Source organism: Pholcus phalangioides, unplaced genomic scaffold, assembly GCF_987345545.1.
Source record: "Pholcus phalangioides strain wild (caught in Gottingen) unplaced genomic scaffold, Ppha-v1.0 ptg000009l_1, whole genome shotgun sequence".
NCBI lineage: Eukaryota > Metazoa > Arthropoda > Arachnida > Araneae > Pholcidae > Pholcus > Pholcus phalangioides.
Window position 1 is genome coordinate 28,497,840 of NW_028301602.1, and position 21,073 is coordinate 28,518,912.

The 21,073-nt window shown below is 36.5% G+C and overlaps 1 protein-coding gene across 1 annotated transcript; it reads left to right on the top strand.

Annotated features, from left to right (window-relative positions):
• The first annotated feature begins 1,141 nt into the window (after positions 1 to 1,141).
• LOC149082648 (uncharacterized) lies at positions 1,142 to 18,125 on the top strand. Its single transcript, XM_089236890.1, has 3 exons — positions 1,142 to 1,436; positions 12,665 to 12,888; positions 17,083 to 18,125. Exons 2-3 carry the CDS (start codon positions 12,677 to 12,679, stop codon positions 17,234 to 17,236), a joined length of 366 nt encoding a protein of 121 aa, XP_089093016.1. The 5' UTR covers positions 1,142 to 1,436; positions 12,665 to 12,676; the 3' UTR covers positions 17,237 to 18,125.
• The last annotated feature ends 2,948 nt before the right edge of the window (positions 18,126 to 21,073 follow it).

Here is a 21,073-nt window from a genome sequence, read left to right on the forward strand (position 1 = left end):
CAGTAATTTTAAATCTACGAAATATCATTGGCAGAGAAAATTCTCTCTGTGTCGTTTAAATTAATTACAATTCCATTAAATTTACATAATGAAAAATACAATCTGTAAAAATTCAAACAATCTAAAAAATTAGTTTAAAAAATAGTTTTCAGTCCACTAAACGATATTAATCAATAATTTCAATTCATAAACTCTCTCTATTAAATCAGTTAATAATTTCATAAATTTAAATAATCAAAAAAAAAATTCCATCGACAATTTCTATTCTACTAAAAGATATCGATTATGATAATTTATTATGAAAAACTATTAAAAGAATGACATTTTTTTTCTAAAAATAAATATTAATTATGATTTCAAAAAAAAATTTATTGCGGTTCAATTATATTCCTAAAATACATCGAACTCGTCCCGAGGAGATATTGACATTTTTCGAGATCCGATAACGCCTTTATATAGGGAACCTATATACGCGTCACTGCCAAAACAAAAAAATAGCCGCATAACCTAAAACCATATCAAAAAGTAATTATAATGACGCCGGTAATAAATATAGGTGAGGCTTTTTTCTCTCTCTTTCCGTCTTCTTAATTTAAAACATAACAGGGTCTCTCTCTTAACGATTGAGGACAAGTGGCCACAACGTCACGTGGGGAGTTTTGTGTGTCCTCTTTTTTATTCCTTCTCATCATCTTTCTTCTTTACCAAATCTACTGCATCGAGAGTGAATGTGGTTTTCAGTATAGATATCACTTTCTAACGTAACAAAAGAGTGCGAAAGAAAAAAAAAAAAAAATCGCGCGCTCTACATTATTTCTGGTTTTACAGGAAAGTAAGGAAGTTGATATTACAGTAGGGGCTTTCCTTACTCTCTACCTCAGAATAATAAAATAAATATATAACAAAAAAACAAGAATTAAATTCCGCTCTCCATCTCTTCTACCTCTGTATCATTCCTGCACGTTAAGTGCCCCTTAGTCGCCCTAGACTCCTACAGCTTCGGGCAATATGTGGTTTTTCCCTTGGCCGATAGTTATATGGACTATTTTTTTTTTTTTTTTTGCAAATATATTTTTCTTTTTCTGGACACGGAGTAAAAATTAAGAGACGTTATATACCCCGGGTACATCATTTTTTTTTAACGTCTTTTTTGCCTCGGGAAGTGTTGCTCTTAATACGAAATATCAACACTGTTTCTTTTAGGGTGTTGCTCCACTGTCCTGTCTTCCTTCCGCTGCCATTGGATTTTTTTGCGTTTTTTTTTTCACCTTCGAGGACCTTATAATGTAGTGGAAGAGGAGAGGTATTTAAACGGAGGGATCTGGGTCTAGGATTCGAAAACTGTAGTAGCTCCCACTGGCATCTAACTGACAGGACACAATATCAATCGGAAGTTAGTAAAGACAAGGCATATCCACACTACCTGTGAGAGAAAGGTAAGCTTTCAGAATTTTTTTAGTTGTCGACCATAGAAAGAGCCAAGGACCTCTTACTTTAATTATTCGATTTTATTAAATTGTGATTCCGACTTTTTTCTGTATCACATCCTCTGGCTTTTGGGGACCACCCCCCCCCCACTTCCCGGAGTTTATATTTTGGAAGGAAATCTCTATTTATGATAATGATTTTCTCTAAAAAACAAGTAAATTCAGTGGTTAGCCCTTAAAAAATTGTAAAATTCAATGAAATTCAAGCGCATTCGGATATTATGAGTCATCATATTTTCATATGAAAATACTTTAATCTGCAAAAGAAATTGATTCCATATCTATTGTAACTTTAATGTTAGTGTGAATTGATTTCAATTTTTTTTTCGATTTATCAGTTGCTTGTCATTGTGATGTAGGCATCGTTGTTGCTCTCGAGCACAGCAGTGCTCATCATGGCACTCAAAAGTGCCCGATTCCATACTTGTGAATTGAAAATTCTTTTCGTGATTTATTCATGGATCAGAAAATCAGGGCCTCCCTTACCAGACTCGGGAATAACACCGAGGCTATTTCGCAGGCAGTGGTGTCTTAGCGCGTAAGCCAGTGGTTCTCAAACTGTGCATCACGGCGTTCTGGCGATATTGATGTGTTCCTGTTTTGAGTGCCTTGTAGTGGTTTTTTTATATATGAATGTAGAATATTTACTTGACTTTTCTGGGGAGTCGCGGATAAATGTCGACTAGGGCAAGGGAGCCATGGGTCCCAAAAGTTTGAGAAGCATTGGTGGTAAGCCAACAACGGCTGAGCCCAAGTCTCTGAATAAAACGAGGTTCATAAATTATTAAGGGCTTTCCACTATATAGTTCTGGAATTATTTCTGTCTCAAATTCTGAAATTATTTCTTTCTTAAAAACTTCGGGGAATATTTCTGTCACTCATTTTCAATTATTTCTTTTGTCAATCCCGCTTACATCAATTCTTAATTTCAATTGGTTCTGGAATATTATTTCTTCTATTAATTTCAATTTTTCATCAATCCTGAATTGACATTAATTTTAATGCTAATTTCTATTTTCGTGAATAAATTACATTCGTGCTCTTTTGAGCGTAGGACCCTGAGTGGCCGCACCTATCGCATACCCCTACGGATGAGTCTGTTACTAGTTAACTGATTTTTAGCTGTAGTCATACATAGATGCTCTTCTGATTCAGTATATATAGGGAATTCTCGCGGCTCTAAAATTTTCCCGTTGATGATATTATGATTTGTGATTACATTTCATGGAAATTTCACTTTCTATGACGTAAGTCCGGTGTATTCAAATTGAATTGCTAGTTCGATATTGATTTCTTTTTTTTACATTTATCGTTTTCTGTTGTATATCATGCATATTTCAATCTGTTACATGCTCAATGAAGGACCCCACAGGAATGCTAAATTCCACACTCGTGTATTGACAGCATACAGGGTTATTGAGAAGTCCTGTGGACACATTTTAAAAATTAATAACAATTATTACAAATTACATAAAAATGTGCGGTTTGCACTAAAATACTTATTATGACCCAGAGTTTTTGGTTTTGTTTTGATAAATTAAAGAAACTGTTCGGGAATTCCACTCACAAATGGCTCTGTAAAACGAAAAAATCAACTCAATCCTTTTAGACCTCACCAATCATTTTTTTTTTTTGAAATTTTCAATTTTTTTGCATTTTTGATACTCAAAAAATACATTAAAACATAAATGTCAGCAAATCTTTATTTTTCAAATTTTAAATACATTTTTTTTAAGAAATATAATACACTTTGTTCAAATTTTCTCAGCACAAAGGAATGCAGGATATATCCATGTTTACATACAATTTTTTCTAGAATTTTATCGCTAAATTTTATGTTGCAAATGACACATAAAAAAGAGCACAAACAAAGCGTAAATAACGTTTATGACAACTTGCTTTGCATAAAACTACCACATTTCAACATGAGTACACTTTCATACGTTTACATGTAGCCCGAGCCGAAAACGGCGCTTATATTGATTGACACATCATTTTATTGAACTCGTCGATCAAAAATCAGGTCATTGACACAAAATACATAAGAAGTAGGGAAAAACAAATTAATTATTCAAACTCAATTGGGAAATGATGACAAACAGATTTGTCTCATCAATAAGGTTATTATATTCCTTGAATATTACTGAAGTAATTTCCGTGTTTTTCGGAAATAACTGAATATATTATCTTTTAAAATTCATTTTCTACGCGGTGTTTTCCGCCAATTTTTTAGCATGTTTTTTTATTTAAAAATACCCTAATAAAGATCAAAGGTTTAGTTAATATAGTGTGTCTAGCCACCATTTTGTTTTCTTCACGGATTTGCAATTTTTTTTCCCTCTTTAAGGAATTCAACGTGAAAAATGATTAACATGTTTGTAAAAAAAAATTCAATATAAGAGAACAAGGAAAAATGCTAATAATTTAACCCCTGGACCGAAGAGAGAGAAATGACCTTTAAGTATTAAATAACCTCAAAAACACATGTTCCGCAATTGCTTCCTCAAACGCGGTAGTGGTTCCGCTTCTGTCAGCGGAAATTGACCGCTAAGTTATTTGTGACCCCCCTGAGTTCAATGGTCATATACGGAGGACTTTCATTTTTTTTAATGGGTCAAGTATGGATATTTTACAACTTCTCACAGTATTCATCACCAAAGAAAGAGCGTGATCATTACCCATAACAAAGCAGACTCAAAAACTCATTAACTCTTAGCCGGTACAATTTAATGATGACCAGTAATGACCAGTCACGATTTAATGATCTCTTTGAAAAAAAAAAATTCTTACAAAATTCTCACTCTCACTTCCTGATCCTGCCGGAATTTTCCACGTATGGAGTAAAATTATGTATTCAATCTGATTTATTTCGGCTACCTATAATGATTCAGATGAATTATCCTTTACACAGTTTTCGGTCCTCACGATCATTAAAGGAAAGGGTGCTCTCTGAAGCACACCAAAGCAGAGCGTGAGTTACAATCTATTAATACGATATATCGTGATTCTGTTTTCGATCGTGGTATTCTTTTGAGCCTCAGAGTGAAACATGGTGTATAGATTATATTTTTTTAGTTCCCTTGAGAACAAAGAACAAATGTAATCATAGAATGACCCTTTTGACTCCTTGGTGGCCTTTGGTAGCATTAGAAATATGCATGACTGTTCCAAAAATGTATTCCATCGAATTACTGGATGTTATCTTTTATTGTGTTTTGAATTATAATTCCACGTCTATTTCAGTTCTGCTCACGATTTATTCGTATTTTATAACGATATTTTTTTTCATGTGAACTCATATATTCTCGATTGAGAATGTTTCTATATAGTCTAAAAAGTGTTGTGATCATATATTCAGTATAAATGGGATGATAATATTTTGACAAGATGAAAACGAGAGTTATTATCGTCGGTGCTCAAGCAGAAGTCAAGTCCAGTTCTGAGATTTTTTTCAATTTTAACCTTTGAGTCGTTATGAAAAATGGTAAAAAATATTTTAAAGATGTCCAGCTTCTACAGCAGATTTATTGATGTTTAAATAACTGGTCGGTGGTCCATAACTGTTCATATCATGAGTTAATTAATTGGAATTTTTCTAATCAACTGCAGTAACCAGCCAAAAAGATTTTGTTGACTTGGTGAGTTTTTCTTGAACGCCGACGTTATGAGATATTTGTCGTAAAATGCTTCTATAGCCATAAAAAATTGCAAATCATCATCAAAATGCCAATTAGCAGGGGAAAAAAGGCAACACCATGTAAATTAATATTTAATAATGATTTATTGGAAAAATAGAAAAAAATAAATAAATGCAGTGCAGTCGGGTATTCGCGCACCCGTATTCGCGGTTTTTCTTTCCTTTATTGGAATTTTTTTTTCAACACAGAAATCGTCATTCATGTGCTTTGTTTACAAAATTTGAGTTGTGCATGTTTAAAATGGCTCGCTAATGACATTGCTGTCATCACTACAGCCGTGGCAGCTCCCAAGAGAGAAACAGTCACCTCGGGTTGGATTAACATTTGGCCACAATGTGCGCTGAAGGGCACAACCATTTCTACAGAGCCAACTAAAGAGACTATAAAAGACATTGCCACATTAGTGAAACAGGTGGGAAGGGGGGAAAAGGGTTCAATGGTATGGATGTAAAAGAAGTCGAACAGCTAATTAATAGCAATTCAAAGGTACTGACCGAGAAGAAATTAATGCAGTTGAATGCTCCTGAAACTGAGGCGGTACCAGATGAAGAAGATCAAGATGTGGAAGAGAGACAAGTTCACACCATGAGTAACATAGCGGAAGGGCTTCGCAAGTTCAAATCAGCGATAGATTGCTTTCATGACATAGATCCCTCTGTGGTAAGTTCTTCACATGTACAAAAATTGGTAGAGGAAGCCTTGTCAACATACTCTAACATACTTGATGATATGAAGAAGAAACGGCAAACAGAAATCACAATGTTATTTCAGAAAAAAATCGCCAATAACCGCTGCACCCTTTTTTACATTCCCTTATACCTCTGCGTTACCCTGCTCTCCTCATGCTGTTCAATACATGATATATACAAGAAAAAAACTATGGTTTCTGTTATTCGCGGATTTCCCTTATTCGCGGTCACCTCCGGAACGTAACCCCCGCGAATACGGGGGGGGGGGGGCGACTGTATATATACCTATACAAAATATTCTACACAAGCGATCGCTGGTCCGTCCAGAGTATACGACATAAATTTCTTCCGTGCTGGCAAACACTTTCATTGTAAATATCAAGTACTCGTTTGACGACGAATTTGAAAAGTTAAGGAAGTCTGATCATTAGAATCAAATGCTGTCCATATCATTATCGAAGCACCCCACCTTACTGTCTGTTGAAAAGGGGTTCCGTTCACAATCCCGACAGACGAAATCCCGACAAGTCACAATCCCGACAGACGAAATCCCGACAGGTCAAAATCCCGACAGGGTCGAAATCCCGACAGGTCAAAATCCCGACAGGGTCGAAATCCCGACAGGTCAAAATCCCGACACGGTCGAAATCCCGACAGGTCAAAATCCCGACAGGGTCGAAATCCCGACAAGTCAAAATCCCGACACGGTCGAAATCCCGACACTGTCCAATTTAAAAATTCAATTTCGCCGTATAAGCCGCACTTCGTGATTTCTGTCGGGATTTGAATTTCTCGCGGTGAGGGGCGTGCGGGCGCCGATGAGAATGATAAATTGCGATCAAATAAATTTTTCAAATTTTAATTTCGCCGTATAAGCCGCACTTCGCGATTTCTGTCGGGATTTGAATTTCTCGCGATGAAGGGCGTTGGGGTGACGATGAGAATAATAAATTGCTATCAAATAAATTTTCAAATTTTAATTTCGCCGTATAAGCCGCACTTCGCGATTTCTGTCGGGATTTGAATTTCTTGCGGCAAGGGGCGTTGGGGTGACGATGAGAATGATAAATTGCTATCAAATAAATTTTCAAATTTCAATTTCGCCGTATAAGCCGCACTTCGCGATTTCTGTCGGGATTTGAATTTCTCGCGACGAGGGGCGTTGGGGCGCCGATGAGAATGATAAATTGCGATGAAATAAATTTTTCAAATTTTAATTTTGCCGTATAAGCCGCGGTTCGGGATTTGAATTTCTTGCGGTGAGGGGCGTGGGGGCGCCGATGAGAATGATAAATTGTGATCAAATAAATTTTCAAATTTTAATTTCGCCGTATAAGCCGCACTTCGTGATTCCAGAGGCCTGAGTTAGGTCCGACCGTTCATCGCATACAAGTTCCAAGGAAAAATTGATATTCTTTGCCTTTGTAGTCTAGTGGGCTCACCCAGAAAGCTCGAGAACGTGGGTTTGATTCCTAGCAAGAGCACAGGTGAATTTTTCCTTCCTAACTTCATCTCGCATCAGCCAACCGTTGAAACCTTCGTATAGATAGCGGAAAGTGATATCATCCTCGGAAAATACAGTGTGTGTGGCTCAAAACAAAAAAATCTAAATTTTTCTTTGATTTCCCGTCCTTTAACTTCCAATTTGAAAGTTGTTGCATTGTCTCTCCTGATGCCAACAGAAAAATTGCATGTTTCTCAGTGCAATATTCGCTAAGATATTTGAATTCGAAAACTGGAGAAAAGTTATGAAAAGACAGCAAAAACTAATCGACAACGCTCCTTCCCCAAATTTATGCTGTCCTTTCCACCTTTCCTTCGAATTTTGAATTCAAATATCTCGGCGAACATTGTACTTGTCAACTTAGATTTTTTTTGTTGGTCTCAGGAGATACGGTGCAGTCACTTTATAATTAGAAGTTTTAAAAATTTATATTTTTTTATTTTGTTACACACGGTGTTTTCACTCTCAAAACTGGTACAGGGTAATTTTTGAACGCCTTTTGAGCATTTTTTCAAACTGAAATCATCTCTACCACGGATGGTTGAGAAGACAATGGCCGTACTAACTCTTAAAGGACACCCTGTATGCAACTACACTACCACACAATTTGCATACTCTCTTCAAAGCCTTAAGACCAACTTAGAGATAGAATTTTAAGAAATTTTTTTGGGAGTCTCAACAGTATAAAATAAAACTATTGACAGAATTTTATGTTTATAGCTTCGTAGTGAGAAGGGGGGAATTGGGGATCCGGTCCCTTCGAAATGAGAGAAAATGATTGAAATAAGGTAAAACATGGCCAAATATATTATTTGACCACCTTGTCCCCCCCCCCCCCCGCATGGAATTTCTAGATACGGGCCTGACCTTCAGTGGTTGCGGCTCGGCGATGAATCAGTGAATTAAGCTGTCAAGACATGTAATTTTATACATATGAATAAAAATATTTATCTACTATTACATTGCTTTCGAAAACCTTGAAAATTTTAAATTAAGATCTTCATGAAACGGTCTAACTTTGTGCAATATCATTTGACATTTTAAGTCTATTTGAAACTTGAGCGAGAAAGAATTTCGAAAAATTCTCAAAGAAAATAATAAGGAACAGCAGTGTTTGTGGAGGATAGAAAAATCGATAAATGCCAGAAAAAGGCAACCCTGAATCCTTTGCTTTTCGCCAAGTTGGAAAAGTAAATGAATTTCCAAATTATTGATCTCCATTGATCATGGTATGCGCCACAAACCACTTGCAGCGACAAACGGAAATCCCGACAGAAATCGCGAAGTGCGGCTTATACGGCGAAATTAAAGTTAGAAAATTTATTTGATAGCAATTCATCATTCTCATCGTCGCCCCAACGCCCTTAATCGCGAGAAAGTCAAATCCCGACAGAAATCACGAAGTGCGGCTTATACGGCGAAATTAAAATTTGAAAATTTTATTTGATCGCAATTCACTATTCTCATCGTCGCCCCAACGCCCCTCGCCGAGAGAAATTCAAATCCCGACAGAAATCACGACGTGCGGCTTATGCGACAAAATTAAAATTTGAAAATTTTATTTGATCGCAATTCATCATTCTCATCGTCGCCCCAACGCCCTTAATCGCGAGAAAGTCAAATCCCGACAGAAATCGCGAAGTGCGGCTTATACGGCGAAATTAAAATTTGAAAATTTATTTGATAGCAATTTATCATTCTCATCGTCACCCCAACGCCCTTCATCGCGAGAAATTCAAATCCCGACAAAAATCGCGAAGTGCGGCTTATACGGCGAAATTGAAATTTTAAAATTTATTTGATAGCAATTTATCATTCTCATCGTCACCCCAACGCCCCTTGCCGCAAGAAATTCAAATCCCGACAGAAATCGCGAAGTGCGGCTTATACGGCGAAATTAAAATTTGAAAAATTTATTTCATCGCAATTTATCATTCTCATCGTCACCCCAACGCCCCTTGCCGTAAGAAATTCAAATCCCGACAGAAATCGCGAAGTGCGGCTTATACGGCGAAATTAAAATTTAAAAAATTTATTTGATTGCAATTTATCATTCTCATCGTCACCCCAACGCCCCTTGCCGCAAGAAATTCAAATCCCGACAGAAATCGCGAAGTGCGGCTTATACGGCGAAATTAAAATTTGAAAAATTTATTTCATCGCAATTTACCATTCTCATCGTCACCCCAAGGCCCCTTGCCGCAAGAAATTCAAATCCCGACAGAAATCGCGAAGTGCGGCTTATACGGCGAAATTAAAATTTGAAAAATTTATTTCATCGCAATTTATCATTCTCATCGTCACCCCAACGCCCCTTGCCGTAAGAAATTCAAATCCCGACAGAAATCGCGAAGTGCGGCTTATACGGCGAAATTAAAATTTAAAAAATTTATTTGATCGCAATTTATCATTCTCATCGGCGCCCCAACGCCCCTTGCCGTAAGAAATTCAAATCCCGACAGAAATCGCGAAGTGCGGCGATTATACGGCGAAATTGAATTTTTAAATTCGACCGTGTCGGGATTTTGACCGTGTCGGGAATTTGACCCTGTCGGGATTTCGACTTTTCGGGATTTTGACCTGTCGGGATTTCGACCCTGTCGGGATTCTGACCGTGTCGGGATTGTGACTTGTCGGGATTTCGTCTGTCGGGATTATGACCCACACCCGTTGAAAAGATCCGTCTGGAACATGCGAGTTCCTTTTTTTTTTGCACCACTAAATATGAAGAAGATCTCATAAGAATTCTTCATAAAACACATGTGATTTCGTGTCTATTTCAGTCTCTCTTCTCCACCTCTCTTAGGTGCTTCCTTGTGATAGATGATTCCCTAACCCCTCTTTTATGAATAAAATACAAGCTTCTCTGATCTGTCTATTAACTGTAACTGTTGAAATTTTCAGTCCCGGACCTTTCAGGTTTCACGCAAGGTCATTTTTTGCGTTGACGCCAATCCTCCAACGGTTCTGTTTTCGCGTAAACTTGTGCTGCGCTGTCTACCACAATCAGGTTTTGGCTTTTGGGACACACGTTGGGCCAATACACGTCTTTCAATGTCACATATTTTAATGTCACTGTGGTGTTTGGTCAGAGCAAACTCCGAAATCATATTTTTGAGATATAAGCACTTTCATTGTCATTTAAAAATCAAAAATAAAGTATACATACACACAAATACAAATGGAAATATCATACATCAGCATGTTGTTTGGTCGTACGCACGTATTTGTGCATTTATCTGATTTATATTTATTTATAATTAGAAAGACTTACTTTTAGATCAAAAAGACATTTTTTGAAGATATGTTCTGACCAAACACCACAGATATTTTAATGTCATTTTTGTTTTCTTATTTTACTTTATTTTAATTTTTATTATTTAAAAGCAATAGAGGAGGAGAGATGCAGAGAGACATTGGGCATTGTATCACGAGGGGTAGTGGGGGTGGCTTGTCTTCCGGGAGCGAAGGACACGGTTAAGTTTTTCCAGCATGGTTCAGGTCTTTGAACACCTGCTTATATCTCTTCGTTGAGACAGAGCGGCGGGCCATGTTCTGTTTAGAAGGAGGAGGTCAATACACGTCAGACACTTCATTTCGACCTGCTCAAAGAGCAATAGCAATGCCTTTTTCAATCAAATGAAGTACTCGAAAGATTTCATCGTACAAAATATTTGATGACTTCGGCAATTTTTTTTTAATGAAAACCAATCCGATAGCTTTCCCCCTTTTATACCATCACGTCTCTGATACGCCATTTTGAGGCAATCTTCGAAATTTGCATACAATAATCGGAAGTTTTTCTAAACTTATGAGACAGCTATTTTTCGAAATTTGGAGTTTAAAATAATCCAAAACGTATTTTCCTCGACAGCTACTGAAGTTTAAAATAAGTTTTCGCATTCTGATCACAAGCAGCAAAAAAAAAAAGAAAGAAAAAGAAATCCAAATTTGAAACGGTGCCGATGGCACAGTCAAAAAATCTATCGTGTCTAAACTTTTGAGACGGACTGTATAATGTATTTTGCACTACAATAAATCTGCAGTGTGAATTTAAATATATTTTAGAGTACCAAAGTTGAAAATGAAAAATATTTGTTTTAAATAGTTAAAAAAATATACAAAAAATTTTCTACTGTACATTAAAAAATTATTTCAAAATACAGGATGAAACGTGATTATTTTTATCAAAACAGCCACGAAATGTATAAGGCCCCGCTAAATACAAGGCGTATGGTCCCGTGTATAATGGTAACATTATAAATCGTGCAAAAGCAGTACCTCATAACTTATGATTCGCGTATAGTAAAGGCCACATTCCGTCCTTCTAATAAATACTGAAAAATGTCGTGCATCGTCCCGTATTTTTAATAAAGCCATTTAAAGATAGCTCTGTGTTTGTTACCCAAAGGCCGATGCGAATCTGGTACCTCATTCATGAAGAGTGATAAATAGCAGGGAAGCAGTTCGTTTCTCCTATGTTCTTCATCTGCCCATAGTATTATAATTCCGTATGACAATATATTACCACTTGATCATTCCTCTTCATCACGATCAACATTTGGTGATCAGCATTTGGTGACATTAGTACTCAAGTTTAGAAGATATATTGCTTTATTTTAATTATATTTTACCAATATATAACGTTAAAAGTTCTTAAAAAAGTGACATAAAACTTTTAATTGATAAATATGCATATCTTGTTTATTACATACAGAATGTTCCATAAATTCTGAAAAATTAAAACAAAACGTTCAAATTGCTGGGGTGGAGTTTCCATCCTTGCACTTGCCATCGGATTTTTTTCTGAAACAGAAAGAAAGAGTTAAAATTATCACCAATAGGTGATGGGCACACTCTTGTTTTCCTTCTGATATTGATCAAATCTAATCCCATTAAAAGGCAATGAGAATCAACACCTAGCTCTTATAAACAAAATTTTCCTACATATTGGTGAATGCCAATCGAATTACTGCTCCGTTGCATTATTATGTTTCTTTGACTGCGATGTTGACACTGGTGGGAAAAGACACATTTGCCGAAGTTTTTGGACATAGCTTCAAAAACTGTCTTAGACCCGTTTTGGTTCTATATAAAGGAGATTTTAAGTTTTGAATAATTTAAAGGTAGCTCTTGACCGTTATACAAAGTAATGTGGTTCGAAAAACCCCCAGCAACCCTGAAAACATATATCTCAAGATATCATTATCTACAGCTAATTAGAAATTTTGTATCCGTGTATTATTATGCTTTGATCTCAAACTTCTTTCTTTCACTTCTTTTAAGGTTTCTGAGAAAATGACTAGGCACGTAGTTTGTTTAGCGCTTTTTAGCTTGCTGGTCTTAGCGGCCGTCGTTCAAGAAGGTGATGCTACCGGACTGAAGTTGAAGAAGCTTATCAAAGCTGGTCTCATCGCCAAAGCCTTCACTGGAAAGAAGATTCTGTTACCGTTGCCTCTTCCAATTCCCATCCCGATATTCAAGGAAAACATCCACCATACCCCATACCAGTAAGTAATTAAATTTTTGCATTGAGAAACATAATTTGAATGTGTTATATATCATGCTCAAAAATAATCAAGCAATAAATAAAAATGTAATTTCTGATGGTCTTTAAAATGAGTTTTCTTCATTTGAAGTTATGAAAGTGTGTCTATATGGTCTCTTCACTAATTTCGCGAACCTCAAATTCGAACGTGTATTAACCAACGAACCAAACATATTTTACCCTTGACGGGAAGCGATCTAATGTGACCCTCCTAGGTCAACGTAGGCTCTGAGTAAAATACTACAAAATTATGAAGATTTTGTGACTTTTCTTGATGAAGAAGAAATACACTAATAGATTGGGTGTGACAAAACATAGGTAGGTAGGCTACTAGACGTCTGTAGTTCGTACTAACGGTTCGTGATTTGGGAGGCCTGTCCGTCTTACGGTATATGAGCTTTTTTTTTTCATAATAAGTAATATGTCCGTTTTTATGGGGAATTAATTGCATTTGTAGTTTAAGCTATAGCATAGTAAGGAACAAAGCAAAACAAGGTGACTGACGTTGGTTATACGGAAACTGACCATATCTCATCGAGATAAATACTGGAAATAGAGATCTTAAGTACTCGAAAATGCGGAAAATTGCCAATCATCCTAAAGAAAAAAGTAGAGAAATGTGAGAAAATTGGCCAATTATAAGTAAAATTGCTAAAAAAAATTGCAATGGGTGAAAAATAAAGGAGCTACAGCAAATTGCAATGTTTTGAAATATATTTCATGCAAAAAATTTGAACATGACGAATGTGTGAGAAGAGAGTATATTTATTGTTGTTTAAAGATCACAATAAGTTTTTTTAAGTTACGAAAATAACTTTCAGTCGATTTCATTAATGAATAAAAACTTGAGAGTAAATTTCGGTGAAAAACAGGACGATCGAATATACTTGCAAATACTGGAACGTCCCGCAAAATACACTTCATATGCGTGGTGTTTTTTGTGTGGTCACTCTATTTTCTACCTATATTTTCTATAGGTTGAGTTCTTGGTCCCAAATATGCACGCATTTTGCTAGGAGTGATTTTATTTTGATAACATAGGCAGGTGATTTTCACATCTAGTCGATTTACTGGACGCGTCTCGCTTTTATCTCCTAGATATAGATGGTTAGTCGCAGGTGTCCACATTTGACGGACATCCTATATTTGGAGTTTGCACACTTCAATGCCTAAAAAAAATGAATTTGAAAGAACTTGAATCGGTTATTTTATTGGGTCAAAAACCATAAATTACCGTCGCACTAAAATTATGATTTTGATATTGTTCATTTTAATTCTAATTTTATTGGAATGAACCCTTTAGAACAGTGTTTCTCAACCGCCGGACCCTGATATCATTCATACCGGGGCCCGAGTGATTAGCCGTTTCATTTTTCCTCATTCATTTTCCATTGGTCGTGTGTTTGACCGAGCCTTCGATTCACAAGAATGAATGAAACCGGGCATTGGGCTTAGAAAGGTTGGGAACCACTGCTTTAGGATGCTATGACGGATTGGGATCAGCTAAATGAAAAGATCTACAAAAAAAAAAAAAGCGCAAGTTTTAAATTGATTGAAGAAGATGAAGAATGACAGTCCTCGAAATAAAAGATAACATCATGTGAAAGTACTTCTCGGAGATCTGATTGGAATCCTGATGAAAAACATAATTTCATAAATTAGGCCTACAACAGGTAAGAAATGGGTCAATTCAATCACGTCCGTCTTGTAATTTACTTGCCGGTACTAATCGAGGCCAAAGAGAAAAATTTCGAACAAATACCGAATGATGTTTTCCCTATATATGCGTATAAATAATAAATATTGAAAAATCTCTATTAAATGTATCAAAATTCGAGAAATTATTACGTATCGGTCTTAAAGGGAAATTTTGATAAAAATATAGCATTTCTCTAGAATAACGCGAATTACCGAATCGACATTGGATTTCCGATATCAATCGATTTTATGTTTCTAAATCGGGAAATTTCAAGAACATGTCATCTTATCGATATGATACAGAAAGATGGCGCGCGACTGAACGACTTTTCCGATTTCGGTGTATTATATTCAACATGAGAAAATCTTTAAGAGTTCTTTTAAAATTTCTTCAGCTGAATTTCTATATCTATACGTAAGAAGACAATAACGTTAAGACGCTGTTTTCTTAGGCAAGCGATATCTAAGTATATGAAGTAGGCACAAAATAATTTGGATTATTTCGGAACATTTCGGAAGATTTTATCAATAATCGGATCGATAATGAGATTTCTACGGATGAGACTATAAAGACGCACTGGTAAGTCTTTATTAAGAGGAAAACGCAACAGAAACTTGAACATCTAGCGATAGACGGCGCTTACTTAGCTACGTGAACAGAAAACCGGAAAAAAAGATGAAAATTCCTTTCCATTATCGAACTTTCCATATAGTCATATGATATTACTCAATTTGTTCTAAATTATTAACTTATGTCATTCGAATGCCATCAACTGTATGCTCAAATGTTGCCATAAGTAGTAAATCGTGATGTTTTATATAAATGCAATCTTAATCGATACAGTCTTAAAGCTGAGCTAATGTTGCACCGAGGTATGAACGTGACCCGATCTCCCATTTAAAAAAGTAAATTGATAAAGACCAATCAGATCTACAACGTTTAAAAGATTCAAGCATGAAAAAGAACACAACAAATAAAATCACCCGCTAAGTTTTTTTTTGCCTCTGAATTCGGAAGGCAGATGGCAGAACTTCTTTGAAACACACAACAGACATTTTTCAGAAACAAACTTCTCGTTAGGTTCACAACGCATACCCAGCACAGTCCGACATGCTCCATTTTATGTTTCGAAAATCAATTCTAATCAAATCAAATTCAAAAATCAATATTTTAAGAACAAATAAACTGACACTACTCAGACATATGTAGCGCCCATTCTGATGGAAGTACTTTGATGAAACTTGGTGTATAGGATATATGTGTGAACCATTGGGAGGAGAAAAGTTCAATTAAAAAATAATTCTGTTTTATACCACCAGGTGAAAAAATTGCGCTTTTTTATCGCAGTTAATTTTTTCCCCTGGTTCAAATAACGTATATACAAAGTTTCAATGAAATACGTCTACTTCAACGAACGCAATATAGGTCGGAGTAGTGTCAGTATAATTGAGCTGAATAGTGTCCGTTTATTTAAGTACCGTATATTATACGGAAAAGATAGCACGTCACCAGAGGCGGATTAAAGTCGGTCGGGGTCCCGGGCGCTAAAGAAAATATTGGACCCCCTAAATTAGAAAAAAGTGTGAAGTTTGTATTTTTCGGGACCCTTTAGAAGTCGGGGCCCCGGCCGCTCCACGTGCACCCGCCGTTAAATCCGCCTCTGCCCGACACTGAACGACTTTTCCAATTTCGGCATACATCACACACGCTCTCTAAGAATTCTTTCAAAATTCTGCCGCAGGGGGGGGGGGGGGGGTTGAATTTTCTTCTCTTTCCAAAAATATATCTTCGTATCAGCCAGCTGTTAAAAACCTTTGTATGGATAGCGGAGAGTGACGTCGTCCTCGGATATAGCAAGTCTGCAGTAAAGTAAAAAAAATGGGAAATAAAAATTCAACATGACATATACATGTGTGAGATTAATATTTATATATATGGTCACATTCATTATACACATAATATAATTTATAAATTATGCAAAATATCTCAATCCCCGATTTTAGTAAAGATTGTGAATTTTAATTAGCTTCATTGAAAAAACGGGATACTTTTGTAAAGAAGTCAGAAAAAATTATGGGGGGGGGGGATGTCCCGTTTATACTGGTAAGCAAGTCGGAGCGTCAAATATGCGAACATATATTTGTTATCGTTAAATATCAAAACAGGACAAAAAACTAACATTCCTTTAATGCAACGGCTCTGGTTTTAGGAATTTCTTTGGAAGACGCCATAAAAACGAAAACGAAACGGTCAAAAAGTGTCGGTGTATCCGAGGTGTTGTTTATAAGCAAGTTTTATTAACATTATTCTCTATGGGAATTTGCCGGCATCACGTTACAGAGGAGTTGTCGTTACAAAGGATAATGCGAAGTGACTTTATCGTAAAATTTTATATATTTCACGTGGAAATTTTTATTATCACATGTTCGTAATATGTTATTTTTCTTTTGTCTTCAGGGTAAATCATCACACTCATTCCGAAATCGGCTACGGATTTGATCACGGTCTCCACGGTGGTGGCTATGGATACGGCGGTGGATATGGAGCCGGTGGTGGTTATGGAGCTGTCGGTTATGGAACCGGTGGTTATGGTGGCGATGAGTGGTGGTGATGATGGAGAAATCGGAACTTCGAGCTGAGAGAGAGACCAGCATTGTGCCGAAAAACCTGAAACTATCCCAAATGTACATACATACATACACCACTTGTATTCAACACATAGTTGTTTTTTGTGTTTGTGGTCAACGCCGTCACTTTGTACAGTTGTCATCTGTGTCGTAAAATTGTGTAATGTGTCCTCGTTATTTTTGCAGAAAATAATAAAATGGACGTACATGTATTTTCTCAACAATCTACTGTATTCATTATCACTGAAAACGAAGTAAAATATTCACAACAAATTTGTTACAATCATAAATAGTACACGCGGTGGTTATAAATAAACTGACACTATTCAGACTATTCAGACGTATGTAGCGACCATTTTCATGGAGGTGCTTTGATGAAACTTGTTATATAGGATATTTGGACTATGGGGGAGAAGAAAGACTTAATGAAAAAAAAAGTTCATTTTTTAATCAGCAGGTGAAAAGTGGCGCTTTTTTGTCGCAGTTATCTATTTCCTATGGTCTGAACAACGTATATACTAAGTTTCAATAAGAAATAAGTCCACCATAACGGGCGCTACATTGGTAGGAGTAGTGTCATTTGGACCATGGTAAAAATATAACTGCTTTAAAAAAGCACCCCTTTTCACCTGGTAGTCAAAAATTGAACTATATTTTTTATTGAATCTTTCTTCCCCCCCCCCTATTGTCCATATATTCTACATACTAACTTTCATTAAAATATCTCCATAAAAAAAGGGGTTACATACGTATGAGTGTAGGCCGGTTTATTTATAACTACCCTGTACAGTGAAATTCCTCTTTTACGACCAAATAATAATTAAGATTTATTTTAAAGGCTTCAATTAAAACTCTTTATTTTTTACGGTCACCAATATTTTACGGACGTCTTCTTTTGTCCGGCAGTGTCCGCAAATGTGAAATGTTTGTCCCGCAAAAGAGGGGTTATACTGAATAAACGGTTTAGCCGGGTGTTATTATCCGACCGACACTCGCGGGATCCATTGGCGTACGCAAAGGCACCCCCCTCCTCGACCCTCGAGTAGAGAGATTACTGTGCGCTTTCAACGACATCAAACTACTTGTATAAAAAGTGCAATTGAACCCTGTCATAGCGAATCTGGTTTATAACGAACCTTCGATTATAACGAGCGAATCTTTCGGTGCCGCCCCTATAGGATGACTTTTTATTTAATCGGGGGAAAAAAAACGAACTACTAGATAATGCGATCCAAATATTCGGTCACTTAAGTTTGTTATAACGGGATTTGACTGAATTTTATCATCATGGATTAAAAATGAATAAAAATAGTCAATCCCCCGTTGTAATGAACTTGAAAGAGAGACAAACTATTAGTACTCTATATAATCCCATTTACGCTATAACCCACAGTTTCCCAAACTATTTATTCCATCGCCATCTTCTGAATTCTTTTTCTTTCATCGCCTCCAACTCAAGCGTACCCATAGGATCCTATGTTCAGTGGCGTCGGAGCCAGGGGTGCTGTGGGTGCTCGAGCAACCACGGAAGCTTGTAGAACGGGTCCGAGCACCCACGGAATTGATTCAAAAATCGAAATTACCTACATGAATCTTAAGACCGGCACCCACAGGTTCGAAACACTTCCGACGCCCCTGCCTATGTTACACCCATAGCTTCTATCGTCCCGTGGACAATACCATCTCCCACCAGGGGGCGATATTGCCCACTTTGGGAAACACTGCAATAACCGATCTAATAAAAGAACAAACATCCTATGGACAAAAACCGGAAATTTTTTTCGTTATATCCTGTGTATAATTTTTGGCATGTTCGCTATAGGGAAATTCTACTGTAATACAAATTTAAGAAAAAAATCTGTAGTAGTTTTTTTTTTGCCTAAGTACTTTTTTAGCAAATGCCGGATTTTTTTCAATTATCTATACTCAGCAGGAATTGTGTCGTGTGTCGTATAACCAAGATGTACGGATAATTGAGTTTCAGATAATCAACAGTCTACTGTAATTAGAAAATTATAAGCGAAGGATTAGATAAAAATATTTTAAAATAAATTCCAATTAAAAAAAAGCAAAAGTTTAAAAAAAACCAGTTAATTTATTTTTTGTGGTAATAATTATCGTTATTATTTTTAATAACATAATTTCATTCCAGATTTACAAATGGAAACGCAAACTGCATTAGCTCCGTCGTTAAGATGTCAGCCTCCTTCCTAAAATGTGTGTGTATCGATTTTCGAAGCGAAAAGTCATAACAAAATAATGATAACAATAATTACACGTGAACACGGAATATAATGAAACTAAATTGCGAGTTCTTTGTTCTTATTTGCGAAAGGAAATGAGAAAGTTATTTTTGGGGGGAAATGGCGTGAGATTGAATAATAGAAATTTAGAAAATAAGTGTTAGGTCTGTCTACCATTAGAGAGGCAAAAAAAAAAAAAAACAAAAAAACAAGCGGAAATTATTGCCACTTGTCACGGAAAAATGTCTCTGTTCGAATTATGAATAAAGCTGAATTTTTTTAAATATGAAATTGTTACAATAACTTATTCCAAAAAAAATAAGAAAAACTGAATAATTAAATATGGAACTGAAAAAAAGAGTGACAATGTGATGATCATTGATGGGGCGCGGTAGCCCAGGTCGATAAGATAGGGGTCATTCAAGTATTACGTCAGCATCAGGGGGAAAGAGGGGTTTCGGATTTGCTGACTTTTGATGACGAGGGGGGGAGAGGGGGGTTTGAAAGTTGCTTACGTCATCAACTACCCCTTGTTGAAGATATGAAATATTCTAAGCAGCTGATGAAATTTTGCTGACGAGGGGGGGGGGGGGTCAAAAATAGCTGAAAATCTGCTTACGTAATACTTGAATGGCCCCCCCCCCCACTCCAAATACGATCATTTTTGTCGCACCACGGCCATTTTCTGCACACGAGGGATAACTTTTTTAACTTTGACCTTATTGCTGATTCCGAACGGCAGGCTTGTTTTTTATACTCACCGAGAGGTTGGTGCGCTAACCACTCGATAGGGGGTGGGGGACTCGCTGCGGTAGCAATTTTTTCTGCGATCATGTCGCCGTTTTTGTTGTACCCCTGTGTGAGGAAAGTTTTCTGACAAGGGTGAACCGGGTATCGAACTCGCAACACCTATAAACATCCTTTGGTACTTTAGGCGAGTATCTTATGGACCTGGGCAACCGCGCCCGACAATGTTATGAAGAAAGTATTAATGAAAACCCAAAATGCTCTGCGCTACTTTTCTACTAATTTATGACCAACTCATCAAAACAAATGATTAATTTCAAGTAATAAAGCTTACTTTCTCGTTACGTGTTTATTTGAAAAATAAGTAAAATAAATTGTTATTGTATAATTCTGTGGTGTTTGGTCAGAACATGATATCTCCAAAAAATGGCTTTTTGATCTAGTAGTAAGTCTTGCTAATTATAACTAATTAGAAGTGAGATAAATGCACAAATACGTGTGTACGGCTAAACAACATTCTGATGTATAATATTTTCATTTGCATTTATGTGTATGCTTTACTAGCTATAATACCCGGCGTTGCCCGGGTTTTCTTCAATGAGGCTTTTTGGATCACGTGATTTCTCCCTCTTTCTTTGAGGGACATGCAAACCGTGTCTAAGTTCACCAATATGGCGACTTCTTGCGCGACTCATGAAAGAAACAAATCTAGATTTAAAGAAACGTAAAAAAAAATATTTTTTTTTTCTTCTTTTTTTTAAAGGGTGCTAGGTATTTCGATCCCCCCCCCATCCCCGAACTTCAAGTTACCCATCTCTGCCTGTTTCTCCT

Bases quoted from the DNA above. Each gene is read 5' to 3' on its own strand.
- LOC149082648 (XM_089236890.1), top strand. From the start codon at position 12,677: ATGACTAGGCACGTAGTTTGTTTAGCGCTTTTTAGCTTGCTGGTCTTA. The intron at 12,889-17,082 runs GTAAGTAATTAA...TTTTGTCTTCAG, and splicing joins ATCCACCATACCCCATACCA to GGTAAATCATCACACTCATT.